We start from the raw sequence: 21,294 nt of genomic DNA, 5'->3' as shown, positions 1-21,294 counted from the left end.
GCTCAAACCAGACCTATAGCCTATACTCTCATTATGGGGCTGCATCTTTACTTCAAACGCACGTCCTTGCGAAAATGTCCAATTGACATCAATGTATAACATGTTGATGTTTGTGTAGCCTGTACGTCACCAAATGGAATTGAGGCATATACTATCATCATTTGTCACTGGCTACCATGATCAGCCTCTTCAAATGTCGCTGTCTAGCCAGCAGATGGTGCTGAATTGTAAGCCTATAAATTACTGCATAGGATGAGTCTTCAATACAATACTTCCAAGGCACAACACAGTTCTAAAATACCAGGGTGGGTTGCACCAACATGAATTAACACTTAAACTGTGTTAAATCAAGGTTTGTCTATTATTCATGTTGCACAAAACTTTAAATCTAGTATGAAATTAGTCATAGTTAGATGTAACCCTTAATCTAATTTTAAGTTTAATTTTCACTATGATTGTTTGTTGTCACTCTTGGCCACTATAGTGTACTATTTATTCTTGCCTGCCTTGAACACATTCAACTTTTAATTGATTAGTCCATCATGGACGGAATGGGCTTTTAGATGTTCTCTCATTAACTTCCTGGTGGTAAACTAATGTACACTTTATATACAAAAGTATGTGGACACCCCAGCCACACCCATTGCTGACAGGTGGATAAAATCGAGCAAAAGAGAACCATTGCGCTCTCCTAAAAGCTTGGCTCGTGCATAAAAGCCACACATTTAGAAAAATGAAGAGTTGTAATGGGTTTGCTGTCAAAAATATGTTGCCTAAAATGTACTTCATTATTCAATGTATTATTTTTTTTACTGCATCAGGGATAGTGTACACAGACTGTTTCGGCTTTACAGCCTTCTTCAGTCTACACACACAGCCATGCAATCTCCATAGACAAACACTGGAAGTAGAATGGCCTTACTGAAGAGCTCAGTGACTTTCAATGTGGCACTGTCATAGGATACCACCTTTCCAACAAGTCAGTTCGTCACATTTTTGCCCTATTAGAGCTGCCCCGGTCAACTAGAAGTGCTGTTATTGTGAAGTGGAAATGTCTAGGAGCAACAATGGCTCAGTCGTGAAGTGGTAGGCCACACAAGCTCCCAGAACGGGACCACCGAGTGCTGAAGCACGTAGCGCATAAAAATGGTCTGACCTTGGTTGCAACACTCACTACCAAGTTCCAATCCACCTCTGGAAGCAACGTCAGCACAATAATTATTAGTCTGGAGATTCATGAAATGGGTTTCCATGGGCGAGCAGCCGCACACAAGCCTAAGATCACCATGCGCAATGCCAAGCGTCGGCTGCAGTGGTGTAAAGCTCATCGCCATTGTACTCCGGAGCCGTGAAAACGCGTTCTCTGGAGTGATGAATCACGCTTCACCATCTGGCAGTCCAAATCTGGGTTTGGCGGATGCCAGGAGAATGCTACCTGCCCCAATGCATAGTGCCAACGGTAAAGTTTGATGGAATAATGGGTCAGGCTAGGCCACTTAGTTCCAGTGAAGGGAAGTCTTAATGCTACAGCATACAATGGTATTCTAGACGATTCTGTGATTACAAATTTGTGGCAACAGTTTGGAGAAGGCCCTTTCCTGTTTCAGCATGACAATGCCCGTGCACAAAGCAAGGTCCATACAGAAATGTTTTGTCGAGATCGGTGTGGAAGAACTTGACTGGCCTGCACAGAGCCCTGACCTCAACCCCATCAAACACCTTTGGGATGAATTGGAACTCTGGCTGCAAGGCATGCCTAATCGCCCAACATCAGAGCACAAACTCTAATGCTCTTGTGGCTGAATGGAAGCACATTTCCACAGCAATTTTCCAACGTGTAGTGGAATGCCTTCCCAGAAGAGAGGAGGCTGTTATAGCAGCAAAGGGGGACCAACTCCATATAATTGCCCATGATTTTGGAATGAGATGATTTTGGAATTAGATCCATGGGTGTTGTTGGCTCAACATAAAGGGAGTGATTGCTCATCATCCTTTTATATTTTATGCTGATTTGTTTTTGCCCTAGGAAGGCATAATCAGGCCAATAAAATTCAGCAATATGAAGTATGCACCCACGTATGGGTGCACTAGACCTAGGCTATACAGGCACTGCTCATATGAAAGCTACCACAAATGCTACAAAAGCTACCACAAATTGAAATATGAAAGCTGGTAACTTGAAGATTGAGTTATCATAATGAGATTCTTGTGATGAGAGTAATTCTACAACATTCCCTAAAAACAAGTTATTTTAGGCAACTATAAGTGAGCCCGGCAGAGAGAGAGCAATATTGATTTCTCTCTCGCTCCCTCCTCAGGGGAAACCATTGAAAGGATTATGTGTGAGAGCGTTTATTTAGGCTGTGGAGGAGGGTGGAATTGTTTAGCGCTTGGACTAAACTTATCCGTTTAAATTGAAGAGAAATTAATCGAAACAAAGTATTTGAAGACTTGTTTGTTGTTACGTTAAATTAATGATATATCAGACAAGGAAACTCAGCTTGCACATGGCACTGGAAATTAATCAAGTTGCCGAATAGCGACGCACTTGCATTTTTTGGAACATTTTTGAAGACTGTCAGTAGCCTATAGTCTAAGATACGCGGAAGGGGTTTTGTGATGGAAGAAGGATTTACTTAATTTTATACAAACACATTTCTCTCTCCTGACTGACCTATGCGAGCATATACAAATGTTTATGGACTTGGGAAAAGAACACTAGCATTTCGGAGGATTACATTGACAAACATACAACCTTCATGATGAATCGGGCATTCTGGGATGTGATCTTTCTCATTACTGGTGAGTTCTATGAAGAAGAAAAAACAACACAGTTGGTAAAATATTTGAAAGACTACAAGCGAAGTGGCAGAAAGTGGGAATGATTGTAAAATGTTATATGGAGGGGAGGGGAGGGGGGCGTGCGGGGAAACGAACAATTGAATTATAAAATGTAATCAGTAACCTCAATTTATCACATTTTAAGGAGGAGTATTATTTTAGTGAGCATCAGAAAGGAGAAAGTTGAGAACCCCAGGACTATAGGCTAGCCTACCCTACTCTTAGCAGGAAGTCCCGTTTACAGTTTTGATTGTATCTGACTCCAGTTTGTGAATTATAACCATTGTCAGGCTCAGTGATATTTTAACATTTCTATGAGAAACAAAGATGGTAGACCTACCAATGAGCCATCATTGATATTTTATGTGGCGTGCGTATGCTGCCAGTGCAGACCTATTCATAGGTTTCTAATGGCCTCATCCTTTTAGCAGGGGATACTTGACCCTGTTACTGTTATTGGCTGGTCAGTCACTCTTCTACGTCCCAACTGGTACCCTATTCCCTTGATCACGACTTACTGTTACATTACATTATGCCTAAGTCATTGGTCTTCTGTATTGGGAGTTTTGCTAAGAGCACCGACGCTTAATCAAAACAACAGTATGATTATGGAAGCATTAAGGACCTTTGTCTTTCATATCAGCGAGAAATAATAATAGTTTAAAAAAGGTTAAATTGATACACAACTTGATATGGCAGTGTGGAAGCACTAACCCTATCTCCATGTCACAGCGTTTGTTTACGGAAGAAAAGAGGCCTGTGCTATCAAGCATGCGGCAAACACCTGTGTGTAAGCGTAACTCGGGAAGTGTAGGTCAAGTGTACAGTCGTGGCCAAAAGTTTTGAGAATGACACAAATATACATTTTCAAAGTCTGCTGCCTCAGTTTGGCAATTTGCAAATACTCCAGAATGTTATGAAGAGTGATCAGATGAATTGCAATTAATTGCAAAGTCCCTATTTTCCATGCAAATTAACTGAATCCCCCCAAAACATTTCCACTGCATTTCAGCCCTGCCACAAAAAGACCAGCTGACATCATGTCAGTTATTCTCTCGTTAACACAGGTGTGAGTGTTGATGAGGACAAGGCTGGAGATCAGTCTGTCATGCTGATTGAGTTTGAATAACAGACTGGAAGCTTCAAAAGGAGGGTGGTGCTTGGAATCATTGTTCTTCCTCTGTCAACCATGGTTACCTGCAAGGAAACACATGACGTCATCATTGCTTTGCACAAAAAGGGCTTCACAGGCAAGGATACTGCTGCCAATAAGATTGCACCTAATCAACCATTTATCAGACCATCAAGAACTTCAAGGAGAGTGGTTTAAATGTTGTGAAGAAGGCTTCAGGGCGCCCAAGAAAGTCCAGCAAGCGACAGGACCGTCTCCTAAAGTTGATTCAGCTGTGGGATTGGGGCACTACCAGTACAGAGCTTGCTCAGGAATGGCAGCAGGCAGGTGTGAGTGCATCTGCACGCACAGTGAGGCGAAGACTTTTGGAGGATGGCCTGGTGTCAAGAAGGGCAGCAAAGAAACCACTTCTCTCAAGGAAAAACATCAGGGACAGACTGATATTCTGCAAATGGTACAGGGATTGGACTGCTGAGGACTGGGATAGTCATTTTCTCTGATGAATCCCCTTTCCGATTGTTTGGGGCATCCGGAAAAAGCTTGTCCGGAGAAGACAAGGTGAGCGCTACCATCAGTCCTGTGTCATACCAACAGTAAAGCATCCTGAGCACCCAACCATCCAGGAACAGTTTGGTGACGAACAATGCCTTTTCCAGCATGATGGAGCACCTTGCCATAAGGCAAAAGTAATAACTAAGTGGCTCAGGGAACAAAACATAGATATTTTGGGTCCATGGCCAGGAAACTCCCCAAACCTTAATCCCATTGAGAACTTATGGTCAATCTTCAAGAGGCGGGTGGACAAACAAAAACCCACAAATTCTGACAAACTCCAAGCATTGATTACGCAAGAATGGGTTGCCATCAGTCAGGATGTGGCCCAGAAGTTAATTGACAGCATGCATGGCGGTTTGCAGAGATCTTGAAAAAGAAGGGTCAACACTGCAAATATTGACTCTTTGCATCAACTTCATGTAATTGTCAATAAAAGCCTTTGACACTTATGAAATGCTTGTAATTATACTTCAGTACTCCATAGTAACACCTGACAAAAAATATCTAAAGACACTGAGGAAGCAGACTTTGTGAAAATTAATATTTGTGTAATTCTCAAAACTTTTGGCCACGACTGTAGTTTTTTTCGGGTGGAGGCACCCAGGACCGAGTTTGAGAAACCCTGTCCTGCATTGTACACATCTTTTGACCAGGGCTCGTAGGTCTCTGGGGTAAATCCATTTGAATTCAGACACTGTTTGACAGCATTCTTTTTGATTTAAGCAAAACCTTCCATACATGATTGCCCTTGGAAGACGTGGTCAGAAAGTTACTTTTTGGACCTGAATGGCAAAACATTCAAGAGATAAAGGTGTTCAAAGTTGACCCATTTTGCCTACCCCACCATACCCTGAGACATCCATGTCTTCATCACTGGGAAAGATTAAAGGTTGAGTTTGATACCTTAACAAAAGCATACATTTAAAATCTTACAAACAGTGTTGTCAAACTATTTAATTATTTGTTGAGAAAAAAAAAGGTTCACATATGTCGCAGCTTAGACCATATTTCACAACATCTGAGGTTTTTGAGTTGTGCCCGCTATCGGTTGAGACACAACATGCTCTTGAACACAGGGTGGGGGTCATTTCAATCATAAAAAGTGTATTTCCCTAAAGATCACTTCAATTTAACGGCTACTTCATTTAAATGTAATTGAAATTATAACTTCTAATTACTACCACAAAGATGGCTGCCGGTCCACCCACCGTCAAATGTCAACTTAAATGGTCTTGTCTAATTCTATCTATATTTCTATGATTTCAATATGTTTTCTATGGAGGCATGAGAGTTTGAATTTAAAACAACAGATATTCCCATTCAAGTCAATATTCTCTGATGGGTGAACCTCCAAATGTCTTTGGAAGTTGACATTTCAATCTGATTCCCATTTTAGTACATTTATCAGCCATAACATGACACTGACCCTGTATTCAAGAGACTGTGGTGTCTCAAACGAAAGCCAGCACAACACAAAAACCATAGATTACGAAAAATAGGGTCTAAGCTACAACATATGTGAATATGAAAAACATCTGAGTTTAGGCGTTTTTAGATAAAAAAAACATTTTTTTTTTAAATTAAAGAACATTTTCACAGAAATGATCAAATATGTTGACAAGCTTTTAAATGATATCAATCTCAACCATTTGATATTTTCCAGTGATGAAGACATGGATGTCTCAGGGTATGGTGGGGTATGCAACATGGGTAAACTTTGAGCACCTTCTATCTCCTTGAATGTTTTCTCATTCATGTTCAAAAAGTCACTTTCTGAGCACTTCTACAACGGGCAAATATGTACGGAAGGTTTCATTCAAATCAAAAGGGGTGCTGTCAAAAAGTAATTCAATCAAAAAGTAATTAAATTCAAATTGATTTTACCCTCTTGTCAAAAGTAGTGCACTATGCACGGAATAGGGTGCCATTTGTGACGCAGCCTGCCTTGACACAGGATTCATCCAACGTCTCTCTCTCTGGGCTTTGTACCTTGTCACACTGTCCTTAGCAACATCAGGGACGTCACGATTGACTGACTGATGAAATGCTCAGTGGTTCTCCTCTCCTTCATTACCAACTGATATGGATTAACCTGTGTTATGTGAGCAGTGTGTTTTCAACCATTATTTGAATTGAACCGGAGAATGAAGCTCTAATTTGATACTCAGCACTTTCATTGTCTGATATCTCCACATCACTGAATCTCGTGTCTCATTGGCTGCCTTACAGAATTCTAATTGTGTGATCACTCTCCGGGATCTGTCTATATTAAGACTATCCCAGCTTAGTCCCATTACAGACCCATTGTAGTGTGTCCATCCTTTCATCCTATTGTCATTCTTGAAATACGCAACACAAGCTGGTAAGAGGAAATCCAAACATAATGACAAATGGGAAAGTTGTGTGAGAGTTATGAGGACTGTACATGCCTTGGGATTCAACCCCCGATGGGCCCAATGCAACAGAAAAAGGGAAAGTGGTTAATTAAGGGCAAGAACTAGAAATAAGATATAACACCATTTCAGTGCAATATTTGGTTAAGATCTCCTGGCAGGAGGGAAAAGCCCTCACACAGAAGAGTCAGATGGACGCCCTATGCTCCCAAGGGGGCCAAGAGGTTTAAGTTAAGTAAGTCTGATATGTTAACATATAGTGGTTTGGCAACGGAAAACAAAAATCTGTGTTCTTAGGTAGTACCTTAATTTCAGTCAGCTTTTCTCTACTGAATAGGACTCTGGTTGATCAGTGGGGACATAATTAATATCACCTTGCTCTGCTGGGATCCGTGAGTTGGGAGATGAGTTCTATTTTAAGAGCAACAAGTCATTTGTAGATGGCTTGTTTCTCTGATTCAGTCAACTAAGTCACTTCGGATGAGAGCTGTTAGGTACCCCAAAAAATGTAATAATTTATAAAAATATAAATGCAACATGTAAAGTGTTGGTCCCATGTTTCATGAGCTGAAATAAAACTTCTCATACATTTTCCATATGCACAAAAAACACATTTCTCTCATATGTTGTACAAATTTGTTTGCATCCCTTTTAGTGAGCATTTCTCCTTTGCCAAGATAATCCATTCATCTGACAGGTGTATCAAGAAGCTGATTAAGCGGCATGATCATTACACAGGTGCACCTTGTGCTGGGGACAGTAAAATGCCACTCTAAAATGTGTTTTGTCACACAGCACAATGCCACAGATGTCTCAAGTTTTGAGGGGGCGTGCAATTGGCATGCTGACTGCAGGAATGTCCACCAGAGGTGTTGCCAGAGAATTTTATGTTCATTTCTCTACTCTAAGCCACCTCCAACGTCATTTTAGATGGAACCCATGTATTTGATACTATTCCACTCTAGCCATTACAACAAGCTTGTCCTCCCTAATTAAGGTGCCACCAAACTCCTATGCATTAGACATGGCAAAATGTATAGAATCGCAAAGAAATTAGCTTTAAAACTGCAATATTTTCTCTGCACATTGACAAAACTCATAGAATTGCAGGGGGGATGTTCCCCAATACAATACTGGAAGGGGGTGCCTGAGTGGAAATGTTTAGGAACCCCAGGCCTAGTGGGATCTTCTTCAATGTCCCAACAGTTTCTTTATCTGATCATAATTTAAAATCAGTACCGATTTGTATACCTAAGCATTTCATCTGTTTCTTTTAACAGGGTCACTCTTTACCTATGGAACCGGACAGGATAATTCTACTATTGCTACTAATTCTACTATGACCACCACCCCTCCTGTGACTACTACCACTGTAAACATTATGCTATTTTCTACCACTACCAGCACCATTACTACAACCAACCTTCCAGTTAAAAGTAAGTGTGTGTGTGTGTGTTTGTGTGTGTATGTGTCTCTCTTCAGGTGACTGACAGTCTAAATATGAATGCCCCTATAAAACCTCTCTACAGGGTGCTCCAGAGAATCTTTCACCTCTTCAGACTCATTGACTGGTGCCAAAGTTAATTCAAGGCTTCTCTAGTGAAGAGTCAGATGGCAACATAAAATGCCTTACAAAAGTGGACACATACAGACACTGTGCTGCACATGAATGAATTAGTTGAATTTTTTATATGAATCTAGTCCTCTGTTTGGATAGAAAGTAGCCAGTGTGGCAGACGTCAAACAACGCTAAAATAAAAATCCTGTAGCTTAATTCCCAGGCGACCCCCGATCACATTTCAGTCATCATCTGTGAGTCACCACAAAATCCAGAAATGCCCTAATGGCATTTTGACCATAGGGGACCATTTGGGATGCTGCCAGAGGGGCTGAGGAGTAGCTGGGGCAGATACCTAAGGGGAGAACAGAGAGCTTTTTACAGGCTCTGAAAGAGAGAGAGGAGAAGGGACAATGCATGTAGGCTGGAATCCAACCGGCCATTTACCAATGGAATGGAGTGTGTGACGGTCGGCTGTAATGCAACCGTCTATCTCTCTGTTCATCCTCCCTCTCTCTCTCTTACTCACTCCCTCTTTCTCTGAATGCCACATTGTGGCATCTGTTTTGGCTGCCTGAGAAAAGATACTCAAACTTTTGTTTGGGCCAGTCCAGTTGGAATTTGGAACTCATTGTACAGTTGATGAGTAAGAAATTCGCCCAGACTCTGTAATTTGGTTACTGTGTTCCTCCTGAGTCTTGACCCCTTCAGCTCATTCCAATGTTCATTTATTTCAGGAGATTCATTCTGTTATTCCAGCATCGTTTGGCCATAATAAATCACGTTTGATTGGATGTGAAGGAAAGAGGCAGGAGAGGGATGGGGGGCTGTGTCTGAAAAGGTTACTTGCTGTCAAATCCTTGCCTCCTCTGTCCTTATTTCCTGAAGTCCTCTCAAAGCTCAATGGAGGAGAGGTCTGAAGAAGGGACCTTTTTGATCTTCTCCTCAAATGCACTTTGAGAGTCATTCAGAAATCAAAGGAGGAAGCAAGGATTTGACGGGTATCTTTTCAGACAAAGCCCTGGAAAGAAAAGAGTGAGGATTTTACTCCTTGGCTTCAGGGATGTGCTTTCTCCAAACTTCTAATGGGTTTGATGATGGCCAGACTTGTTGTTTGCTGTGTCGTGGCACTGGGGATTTGATTGGGGTTTAACTTGTCCATTTGCATGTGACACATCTTAATGCATGGTTGTCCCTCGGAGGTCTTTGTCCCTGACATGAAGCCATGACAAACCCCAAGTCACTCAGAGGTAACAAAAGAAGTACAGTGCCTTCAGAAAGTATTCATTCCCCTTGACTTATTCCATAGTTTGTTGTTGTGTTACAGCCTGAATTCAAAATGGATGAGAAAAACATTTATTTAATCCATCTACACACATTACCCCATAATGACAAAGTGAAAATAGGTTTTTAGAAAGTGTTGATAATTTATTGAAAATGAAATGCCAAAATAACTTATTTACATAAGTATTCACACCCCTGAGTCAATACATGTTAGAATCACCTTTGGCAGTATTCCAGCTGAGTCTTTCTGGGTAAGTCTCTAGGAGTATTGCACATCTGGATTGTACAATATTTGCCCATTTATTATTATTTTTAATTCTTAAAGCTCTGTCAAATTGGTTGATCATTGCTAGACGACCATTTTCAAGTCTTCCCATAGATTTTCAAGCAGATTTAAGTCAAAACTCTCAGGAACATTCAGTGTCTTGGTAATCAACTTCCAGTGTCGATTTGACCTTGCGTTTTAGGGTATTGTCCTCTGAAAGGTGAATTCATCTCTGTGTCTGGTAGAAAGCAGACTGAAACAGGTTTTCCTGTCCTTTAGCTCTTTTCAGTAAAACATTTTATCATGAAAAACTCCCCAGTCTTTAACGATTACAAGCATACCCATAACATGATGCAGCCACCACTATGCTTGAACATATGGAGAGTGGTACTCAGTAATGTGTTGTATTGGATTTTCCTCAAACATTACTTTTTGTCCTGAATACAAAGAGTGTTAATTGCTTTGTCAATGCTTTTGTATTACTTTAGTGCCTTGTTCCAAACTGGATGCATGTTTTGCAATATTTTTTATTTTGTACTTCCTTCTTTTCACTCTGTCAATTAAGTTAACATTGTGGAGTAACTACAAATGTTGTTGCTCCATCCTCAGTTTGCTCCTATTACAGCCGTTAAACTCTGTAAATGTTTTAAAGTCACTATTGGCATCATGGTGAAATCCCTGAGAGGTTTCCTTCCCCTCCGGCAACTGAGTTAGGAAGGACGCCTACATTTTTGTAGTGACCTGGTGTTTTAATACACCATCCAAAGTATAATTAATAACTTCACCATGCTCAGAGGGATAGTCATTGTTTGCTTTTTATTTTTACCCATCAACCAAAAGGTGCCCTTGCAAGGCATTGGAAGAACCTTCCTGGTCTTTGTGGTTGAATCTGTGTTTGAAATTCACTGCTCGACTGAGGAATCTTACAGATAATTGTATGTGTGGGGTACAGGGCTGAGGTACTCAAAAATCATGTTAAACACTATTATTGCACACAGAGTGAGTCCATGCAACTTATTATGTGACTTGGTAAGAACATTTTTACATGTTTACGCCATAACAAAGGGGTTGAATACTTACTGACTCAAGCTTTTCAGTTTAAATGAATTTGTAAAAATGTCTATAACATAATTCTACTTTGACATTATGGGGTATTGTCTGTAGGCCAGTGACAAATGTCATCCATTTTAAATTCAGGCTGTAAGGCAACAAAATGTGGAAAAAGGGTGTGAATACTTTCTGAAGCACTATAAGTTTCCTCTGCCCCAGGGCCTTGAAAAATGTCCATATGTATCTCCTGTCTCTGACTCAGAGTTTGTGGCAGCAGCTGTTCGATCACACTTCGATGACTGTCCTGACTCGCACAGCCACTTCTGTTTCCATGGCACCTGTCGTTTCCTGATTCTGGAGGAGACCCCTGCATGTGTGTAAGTTCAACTTCCTGTCCTGTGGTGCAGAAAATACAAGGATCTCTCTCTCTCTCTCTCTCTCTCTCGCTCTCGTTACACAGTCGTCATTATTTCAATATCCAATGAATCATTGTGTTACTCTGTCTGTATGGGAAATTGTTATTTGATAGTCATGAACTTGTGACCTGTCCTTGCTGGTGTGCAGTCACAACATAGCATATGTCCTAATTATTATATTTTGAGTTATCGAGAGTATTTGTTGGGTAACCCACCCAGTGTTAATGTCTGTAACTGACGGTTGAACAGCTCTTTCACGCTCCTCAGAACAATATGTGTTTAGGATCTGTTCTGCCAGTGCTCTGTTTGTACACGGATTCGCTGCAGTTCATAGAGCTGGTCTAAGCATGATGCAAATTGGAATTAGAGAGCGGCAGTCCACTTCTATCTGACTGAGCAGAGTAGAGAACTCCCTCCAGGATTAGGGTCTTTACTAAATAGCTTTTTAGTAGTGAATCCTTGAGACCCTTTTTTGGCATGTTCATAATACGAAGGGTATTGTGTGGTTGTTTATCTGATGCAAAATAGTTTTGCAGACTGAACTTCACTACCACCTAATATTCCTAAAACTTAGGTGTACTAATTCTACTTCAACGATATATTTATAGATTGTTATTTTTTTGCTGTGGTCTCTCCATTGCAAATGGTGTCTGTGAATTTGTCAAACACCCCTGAAGGAACAAGTCCACGTTGCTGTATGATGTCCTTTCTCCTCTCCATGTTGGACAGGTGTCACCAAGGCTTTGTAGGGATGCGATGCGAGCACGCCGACCTGCTAGCCGTGGTGGCCACCAATCACAGGCAACAGACAGTTGCCACGGCGCTAGTGCTGTGTGTGATTGGCTGTGTCTTGACGATGCTTCTCTGTACACTTTTACAGTAAGTACATCATGTTATATTTTACATTTACATTTAAGTCATTTAGCAGACGCTCTTATCCAGAGCGACTTACAAATTGGTGCGTTCACCTTAAGACATCCAGTGGAACAGCCACTTTACAATAGTGCATCTAAATCTTTTAAGGGGGGGTGAGAAGGATTACTTTATCCTATCCTAGGTATTCCTGAAAGAGGTGGGGTTTCAGGTGTCTCCGGAAGGTGGTGATTGACTCCGCTGTCCTGGCGTCGTGAGGGAGTTTGTTCCACCATTGGGGGGCCAGAGCAGCGAACAGTTTTGACTGGGCTGCACGGGAACTGTACTTCCTCAGTGGTAGGGAGGCCAGCAGGCCAGAGGTGGATGAACGCAGTGCCCTTGTTTGGGTGTAGGGCCTGATCAGAGCCTGGAGGTACTGAGGTGCCGTTCCCCTCACAGCTCCGTAGGCAAGCACCATGGTCTTGTAGCGGATGCGAGCTTCAACTGGAAGCCAGTGGAGAGAGCGGAGGAGCGGGGTGACGTGAGAGAACTTGGGAAGGTTGAACACCAGACGGGCTGCGGCGTTCTGGATGAGTTGTAGGGGTTTAATGGCACAGGCAGGGAGCCCAGCCAACAGTGAGTTGCAGTAATCCAGACGGGAGATGACAAGTGCCTGGATTAGGACCTGCGCTGCTTCCTGTGTGAGGCAGGGTCGTACTCTGCGGATGTTGTAGAGCATGAACCTACAAGAACGGGCCACCGCCTTGATGTTAGTTGAGAACGACAGGGTGTTGTCCAGGATCACGCCAAGGTTCTTAGCGCTCTGGGAGGAGGACACAATGGAGTTGTCAACCGTGATGGCGAGATCATGGAACGGGCAGTCCTTCCCCGGGAGGAAGAGCAGCTCCGTCTTGCCGAGGTTCAGCTTGAGGTGGTGATCCGTCATCCACACTGATATGTCTGCCAGACATGCAGAGATGCGATTCGCCACCTGGTCATCAGAAGGGGGAAAGGAGAAGATTAATTGTGTGTCGTCTGCATAGCAATGATAGGAGAGACCATGTGAGGTTATGACAGAGCCAAGTGACTTGGTGTATAGTGAGAATAGGAGAGGGCCTAGAACAGAGCCCTGGGGGACGCCAGTGGTGAGAGCGCGTGGTGAGGAGACAGATTCTCGCCACGCCACCTGGTAGGAGCGACCTGTCAGGTAGGACGCAATCCAAGCGTGGGCCGCGCCGGAGATGCCCAACTCGGAGAAGGTGTTATATCTTGATTCTGGTCAATTGGAAGAACACAAGTGAACAGAAATGTCACCATGACACTGCCCGTTCACTGAACCTACAAACTTGATTGTGTAGACATCAGCGTCAATCACATAGTTGATTACCCAATCCTACTGCCCATGCTACCATGATTCTGTTCATAAAGTAAGATTAAACCCTGCACTTATACTGATAGTCTTTCTAAAGGTTAATGAATGTGTTCACCCGAAATCATCTGTAATTGAAACATGTCCTCTCTCCCAGTTGCTGGTGGAGGCGGGACGGTTTGGGGCGGAGGCACAGACTCCACTGTGCCCCAGAGAAACCAGACAGTAGGCTGAAGGGCCGAGGTCCCTGCTGTCACTCTGAAAGTGGTACAGACTTCCTTTTTAACTTTTGCCTAGTTTGTCTATGTTTCACATTCCAAACTCTCATCAAGTTTGAAATTGGAAACTACAGGGGTGTATTCATTACATCTTGCAAGGGAAACCAAAAGGAAGCAAGTGGAACCAAATGGTAGGGACCTACCTGAATTTGTCCAACAGAAGTTTTGTTGCAAAACTTTTTCTGTTTGGAGTAAACTGTTTCTGTCGCAAAACGTTTTGTAACAGAAACGGTACAAAGGATACACCCCAGGGGTTCTAATTATGATAATCGGTAAGGGGTATTTTTGTAATCGACAGGAGAAGGTAGCTATGAGCCCTTAAGGTAGGTTTAATGGCCTACTGTGTCCTAGCTGCTGAAGCATACTGAAGATTTTCGCTGTGCATTTAGGACCCATCTGGTTTGAACGTGACGTTATTAGAGGCTCATGCTGTCAGAACTAATGTATAGGAACCATTGAGGTGTTGCTGACACTGTTGTCGCTAATTGATGTTTCCTGTCCTTAACATCCATTGACATGTAGATCTCACTTGGGGAGCCGCTCTAGCTCTTCTAAAGGGTTATGAGAACACTACACTGAGATCATAAAGAGAGCAAAATACAGTCTTGACCATATCAGAACAGGATTCTCTATAGATCTATTAGTTACAGTGAATCTTTTCAAAGATATGCTTACTACTGTACTCGACCTCACCCTAAATGAACTTTGAATGCTCTTGGCTCGTGCTTTTTGTGAAGTACACACTAATAAGATGATCACACCCAGACCGCAATGTCAATCAAATGATAAACTACTTTCCTCGATAGATACGGTAGTTAGATGCTTGAAAGACTCAGTAAATACAGTGTTCTCTCTTAACCAGCAGTTGCATGCTATGGGTCTATCCGATGCTTATGCAAACCCAGGACCAGTATTTCCTTAACGTCTGCCCCCTCGTGTAAGTTTCATATATCATGTAGAAATTTGGACTTCTTCTGAAACAAATTTGAGATTATTAGGTACTTTTCTGATTTTAATTGAATGACATTTTCTCTTTCTACTTTGTCCTCTGTCAGATCACGTCCCTTATTCAGAAGGTACCACTGGGGCTTTGTTTTGTTGTCGATCCTATTTTAGATGGTCTAGACTATAGGCTCTAGCTCTGTTTTGTGGGATAGTGTGTTTTTTGTGTAGTCCTGATCTGAGGTTATACATACAATTGCTGGAAACTGATCTCTCGTTTTAAAAGAGGGATCAGACAATTGTCATGGAATCATCCCCAAACCTTATGTGCATTGAGTAGAATGTAGAGTGACTTTGTGCTTGACTTCCAAGTCTCCATACCACATTGTCATCATGGAAGTTTCTACAAAATGGGTTGATTTCATTTCCTTATTTTCTGAAACCTTTTTTTATCTTATCGTTTCCCCTCAGTGGTTTGAGAGAGAAAACGCTGCTTGGAACGCCAGGGATTTTCACGATGGGCTGCCTTCTCTTCCCATCTGTCCATTCAACCCTAATGCCTACTGGGACTACTATGGACTACACACAAGATGGCATCAGACATCCTGGCTAATAACATCCTCACAAAACTGAAAGGGGTATCTTTATTACCAGACCAAGGGAAGTTGAATGTCATATTTGATGTCATATTCTCCACAGACTGGGATTTACAGAACCTCAGCACACTTGGAATACTGTGATCTCACTACTGTTGTAATGCATGGAGAGAAGAGAGGGAAACTGACCTCTCAGAAACACTGAACTCTCCGGAAGATCTCTCTGGAACCTGACGTGAGGAGATCCCCCTCAGTGTGACATAATGACTGTAATAATAATGATGCCAAGGACATGGTCGGAACATACAGCCCATGCTGGACATAACTAGACAAAATACTTGCAGTCCTCTGAGGATTTTGGAGCAGGAGAGCAACTATTTATTTCAGATTTGGATTTGAGGGATAACTTTGTTTAATTCACTTGAAATCAGAGGAACTCAATTCTCTCTCTTTTTTTCTCACTTTTAAAAATCTACACAAGCTAAACACAATATATAATTATCCAAATTTAAAGCACACAGAGATTTTTAAGGTGGAGCAAGAGTGTTTGCGTTTCTGTTTTTCAACAAGGGATATTGACATGCCTCACCTGACAAAAATGGGAGAGTCCCAGTAGCAATATCTTTTTAACCCCACTGTGGATTAAGGACCAATGGTGGGACTTGGACATAGTAATGGGAGAGATTATGTTTGGATTAAATACATGCAAAAGAGTAGATTTTAAGAGGACTGTGAAGCATCCAAAGCATTGCCAACCTATAGTCCTTAGTAACTTGTAAATCAAGTAATATAACACCATAAATTAGTATTCCTGACACGAGTCTTGCAATTCCATTGCACCTCAGATGTAGTTTGTTGTTTCTGTCCATTCCTGCACAAAACCTGCATTACATTTAGGTTTCTAAGTGAGTGATGCACAGACTTTGTTGTGTTCTAACACTTGTTTTATGCACATGCATGCAGTGTTGGGGTAATGCGTTACAAGAGTAACATGCAAGGTAATCCGATTATTTTATGAGTAATGGAGTTAAGTAATGTTACTTTTTCAAACTGGGTAATATTATAAGTTACTTTCAGAATCAACATCTCTACCGGGCGCGTGTTTCCATGATCCGATCTCGGCTCATTTCTTCATTTAGTTCTCGAACAGGCGGAGAAAGTCTGTTTGGAGAAATCATGACAGCTGCTGTCCATAGAAATGTATAGAGGGTGCACATCTGATCTTTGCCATTGATCTCTTCCGTCTAGTGACAAGTGTGCCCTCTATACATCTCCATGGGTCTGTGTAGCCGGCATGTGGTGTATAACCAAAACTGGCAGCCTGAGAGAAAGATTTTGAATGAAAATATAGGAAATATGTACAGATATTTGGCTTACAATGCATTCAGAAAGTATTCAGAACCCTTGACTTTTTCTACATTTTGTTATGTTACAGCCTTATTCTAAAATTCATTAAATTGTTTTTTTTCCCATCAGTCTACACACAATACCCCAATAATGACAAAGCAAAAACAGGCTTTAAGAAATGTTCAATAATTTATTACAAATAAACAACTGAAATATTACATTTACATAAGTATTCAGACCCTTTACTCAGTACTTTGTTGAAGCACCTTTGGCAGCGATTACAGCCTCAAGTCTTCTTGGGTACTAGCTTGGCGCACCTTTATTTGGGGAGTTTCTCCCATTCTTCTCTGCAGATCCTCTCAAGAACTGTCAGGAAGGATGGGGAGCGTCGTTGCACAGCTATTTTCAGGTCTCTCCAGAGATGTTAGATCGGGTTCAAGTCCGGGCTCTGGCTGGGCCACTCAAGGACATTGAGACTTTTCCCGAAGCCACACCTGTGTTGTCTTGGCTGTGTGCTTAGGGTCGTTCCTGTTGGAAGGTGAATCTTCGCCCCCCAGTCTGAGGTCCTGAGCGCTCTGCAGCAGGTTTTCATCAAGAATCTTTCTATACTTCGTTCATCTTTCCCTTGATTCTGACTAGTCTCCCAGTCCCTGCCAATGAAAAACATCCCCACAGCATGATGCTGCAACCACCATGATTTACCATAGGGATGGCGCCAGGTTTACTTCAGACGTGACGCTTGGCATTCAGGCCAAAGAGTTCAATCTTGGTTTCATCAGACCAGAGAATCTTGTTTCTCATGGTCTGAGAGTCCTTTTAGGTGCCTTTTTGCAAACTCCAAGCGGGCCGTTGTGCCTTTTTACTGAGGAGTGGCTTCCGTCTGGCCACTACCATAAAGGCCTGATTGGTGGAGTGCTGCAAAGATGGTTGTCCTTCTGCAAGATTCTCCCATCTCCACAGAGGAACTCTGGAGCTCAGTCAGAGTGACCATCGGGTTCTTGGTCACCTCCTTCACCAAGGCCCTTCTCCCCTGATTGCTCAGTTTGACCGGGCAGCCAGCTCTAGGAAGAGTCTTGGTAGTTCCAAGCTTCTTCCATTAAATAATTATGGAGGCCACTGTGTTCTTGGGGATCTTCAATGCTGCAGAAATGTTTTGGTACCCTTCCCCAGATCTGTGCCTCGACACACTCCTGTCTAGGAGCTCCAAGGACAATTCCTTCGACTTCATGGCTTGGTTTTTGTTCTGACATGCACTGTCAACTGTGGGACCTTTATATAGACAGGTGTGTACCTTTCCAAATCATGTCCAATCAATTGAATTTACCACAGGTGGACTCCAAGTTGTAGAAACACCTCAAGAATGATCAATGGAAACAGGATGCACCTGAGCACAATTTTGAGTCTCATAGAAAAGGGTCTGAATACTTATGGCTATTTCCAAGAACCTGTATTTGATTTGTCATTATGGTGTATTGTGTGTAGACTGAGACATTTTTTTACACATTTTAGAATAGGGCTGGAATGTAACAAAATGTGGAAAAAGTCCAGGAGTTTGAATACTTTATGAATGCACTGTATATGGCCAATTAAGCAGCTCATATATAGCTCAGACTAGCAAAGGAAAGCAGCTCCACCTATGAAAGGAGAAAACTAGTAATCAAACCTGAGTTAGTAAGTAGTTTGTCTTCGGTAGAGCGTGTGCGGCTCACCTTGCTCACTCCGACAGACAGACAAACAAACAGTTCATTTGTTCATGAGATCAACAGTTCATGAGATCTTTTTTCATGATACTAACAAAGTTATAGAACTACTGATATAGTGTGTTACTTTCCACACAAAGTGTAAAGTACATGTTGATCTATCTACTTAAAGTACTATATTGCATTTTAACATCTCAACACTGCATACATGTTACTGAGAACATTGTATGCATGCGATTCTTCTCGTGACTTTTTCTAGACATACACTTTATTGTATAGTAATGTTTTCCTGGGGTACACTACATAGCAAGACTGCTCACTCCTTCGAAGCACATTTCTGCACTTAAGTTGCAGTCCCTTCACTTGTGAAAGATGCCAAATGCACCTGAAGATCTTACATGTCTGATAGAGCTCAGTTACACATGCAGAGACACATGCTATAGGGCACATCCACCTATGCGTGCATACACAAAATACACTGTTTCTAGATATGAAACAAATATGACAACACAGTATTTATATTATTGCACCCCACAAATATGCACAAACAGAGCTTTTAGCTACAATGTGTTGTTTTACAACGGTAAATTGTGGTTTAAGAGGAGAGAACATATGATGGGAATAGAGAGCTGAAGCATCTGAATGGCGATTTTTGTACAGTTCTGGGGGAAAAAATAAACATACAAAATAATTGTGAATTGCTGAAATACAAATACTTTGAGGGAAAGTAAGTAGGGTTGGAGACCAGCTCTATATTTATTTGTAAATGTGTGTATTCAATTCAGACATTTTGGCTATGCTTATTATTCCATAAGCCTACAAAATTATATTTGATTAAATGAAAGCAGTCAGAAACCACATTTTTATCAGTAGATAAATATTTTGAACTTTCAGGTGCATGAAAAATGTGCAAGAGATGCTAAAAGAGAATTGAATAAGGAGGGAAAGTTAGAGGGGGTGAAATAAAATGTATGATTGAGACAGGGGCGAACTCTTTTTCCATTGTATTGTGAATATTTTGTTTAGAAGCCTCAATACAACAGTTTGTGTCCCAGATATTACTCTTGTTTTTCTGTTAACAACATCTGGTTATGAACTGAAAATGAGATTTCAAGCAACGATATCTGTGTATACAGTGAAAGTTGACGGTCATGTAGGTAAGCATGGACAACACACATACTGAACAATGTAAAGTTGTAAACTATACAAATGAAATACACTACAGGGCCAAAAGTATGTGGACACCCCTTCAAATGAGTGGATTCAGCTATTTCAGGCACACTTGTTGCGGACACAGCCATGCAATCTACATAACAATCATTGCCAGTAGAATGGCTTTACTGAAGAGCTCAGTGACTTTCAATGTGACACAGTCAAAGGATGCCACCTTTCCAACACGTCAATTCATCACATTTCTGCCCTTCTAGAGCTGCCCCAGTCAACTGTAAGTGCTGTTATTGTGAAGTGGACGCGTCTAGGAGCAACAACGGCTCAGTTGTGAAGTGGTAGGCCAAAACAAGCTCGCAGAATGGAACCGCTGAGTGCTTGTCTTCGGTTGCAACATTCCCTGCCGAGTTCCAAACTGCCTCTGGACGCAACTTCAGCACAAGAACTGTTCGTCGGGAAATTCATGCAGCCGCACACAAACCTAAGATCACCATGAGCAATGTCAAGCGTTGGCTGGAGCTCGCCGCCATTGGACTCTGGAGCAGAGGAAACACGTTTTCTGGAGTGATGAATCACACTTCACCATCTGGCAGTCCAACAGACAAATCCGGGTTGCCCCCTTGCAGAAAGTGAGGTCCATACAGAAATGGTTTGTTGAGATCGGTGTGGAAGAACTTGACTGGCCTGCACAGAGCCCTGACCTCAACCCATCAAACACCTTTGAGATGAATTGGAATGCAGACTGCGAGCCATGCCTAATCGCCCAACATCCGTGCCCGACCTCCCTAATGCTCTTGTGGCTGAATGGAAGCAAGTCCCTTCAGCAAGTCCCTTCAGCAATGTTCCAACATCTAGTGGAAAGCCTTCCCAGAAGAGTGGAGGCTGTTATAGCAGCAAAGGGGGGACCAACTCCATATTAATGCACGTGATTTTGGAATGTGATGTTCGACGAGCAGGTCTCCACACACTTTTGGTCATGTAGTGTGTAATCCATGTACACTTTTTATTTTGAAGAGAATAAGGATAATGGACTGTACAGCACATAACAGTAGTATTGACAATGTGAGTCTAACTGCAGACTTTACCTTGTCAAATATAAACTTTTTGGAGCTTCATCAACAGTACAACGTTTCTGGATATTCTCGTGTGAACTAACCAGTTGTATGATGATGTAATGTCCTTGACTTGTATGGATGTTTATTTCTTTTTCAATGAAGACTGAAATCTGCAAAGGTGGCTGTCTCCCTGCTGTTTTCTGTTGCCCAGTAACATCTTAGGACTCCTACTCGCTAACAAAGGAGAAATGGCCAAGAAGGAGAAGTAAGCTGATCGTTAGGAAAGCAGTGTACTCTTATACCCTTCATTCTGACCCACTTTTTGTTCCCCAGTTGACTTTCTCTCTCCTCAAAGATATTTCCTCCATTGCGTGCCTACCCTTTTCACTCACTTCTTCCGCCTCTCCTCTAACAGACCAGTTACACTCTTTATTCAGAGCTCTCCGCCCATCTATTTTTTCCTTCTACTGAATATTTTAGAGGTAGAATGAATG

The 21,294-nt window shown here is 41.9% G+C and overlaps 1 protein-coding gene across 1 annotated transcript; it reads left to right on the top strand.

Annotated features, from left to right (window-relative positions):
- The first annotated feature begins 2,319 nt into the window (after positions 1 to 2,319).
- LOC115143670 (protransforming growth factor alpha-like) lies at positions 2,320 to 20,971 on the top strand. Its single transcript, XM_029684145.2, has 6 exons — positions 2,320 to 2,802; positions 8,202 to 8,357; positions 11,341 to 11,455; positions 12,224 to 12,373; positions 13,873 to 13,982; positions 15,407 to 20,971. Exons 1-6 carry the CDS (start codon positions 2,760 to 2,762, stop codon positions 15,412 to 15,414), a joined length of 582 nt encoding a protein of 193 aa, XP_029540005.1. The 5' UTR covers positions 2,320 to 2,759; the 3' UTR covers positions 15,415 to 20,971.
- The last annotated feature ends 323 nt before the right edge of the window (positions 20,972 to 21,294 follow it).

This window comes from Oncorhynchus nerka, linkage group LG15, assembly GCF_034236695.1.
Source record: "Oncorhynchus nerka isolate Pitt River linkage group LG15, Oner_Uvic_2.0, whole genome shotgun sequence".
In the NCBI taxonomy this organism is placed as follows: Eukaryota; Metazoa; Chordata; class Actinopteri; order Salmoniformes; family Salmonidae; genus Oncorhynchus; species Oncorhynchus nerka.
This window is presented reverse-complemented; position numbering and strand designations above follow the sequence as displayed.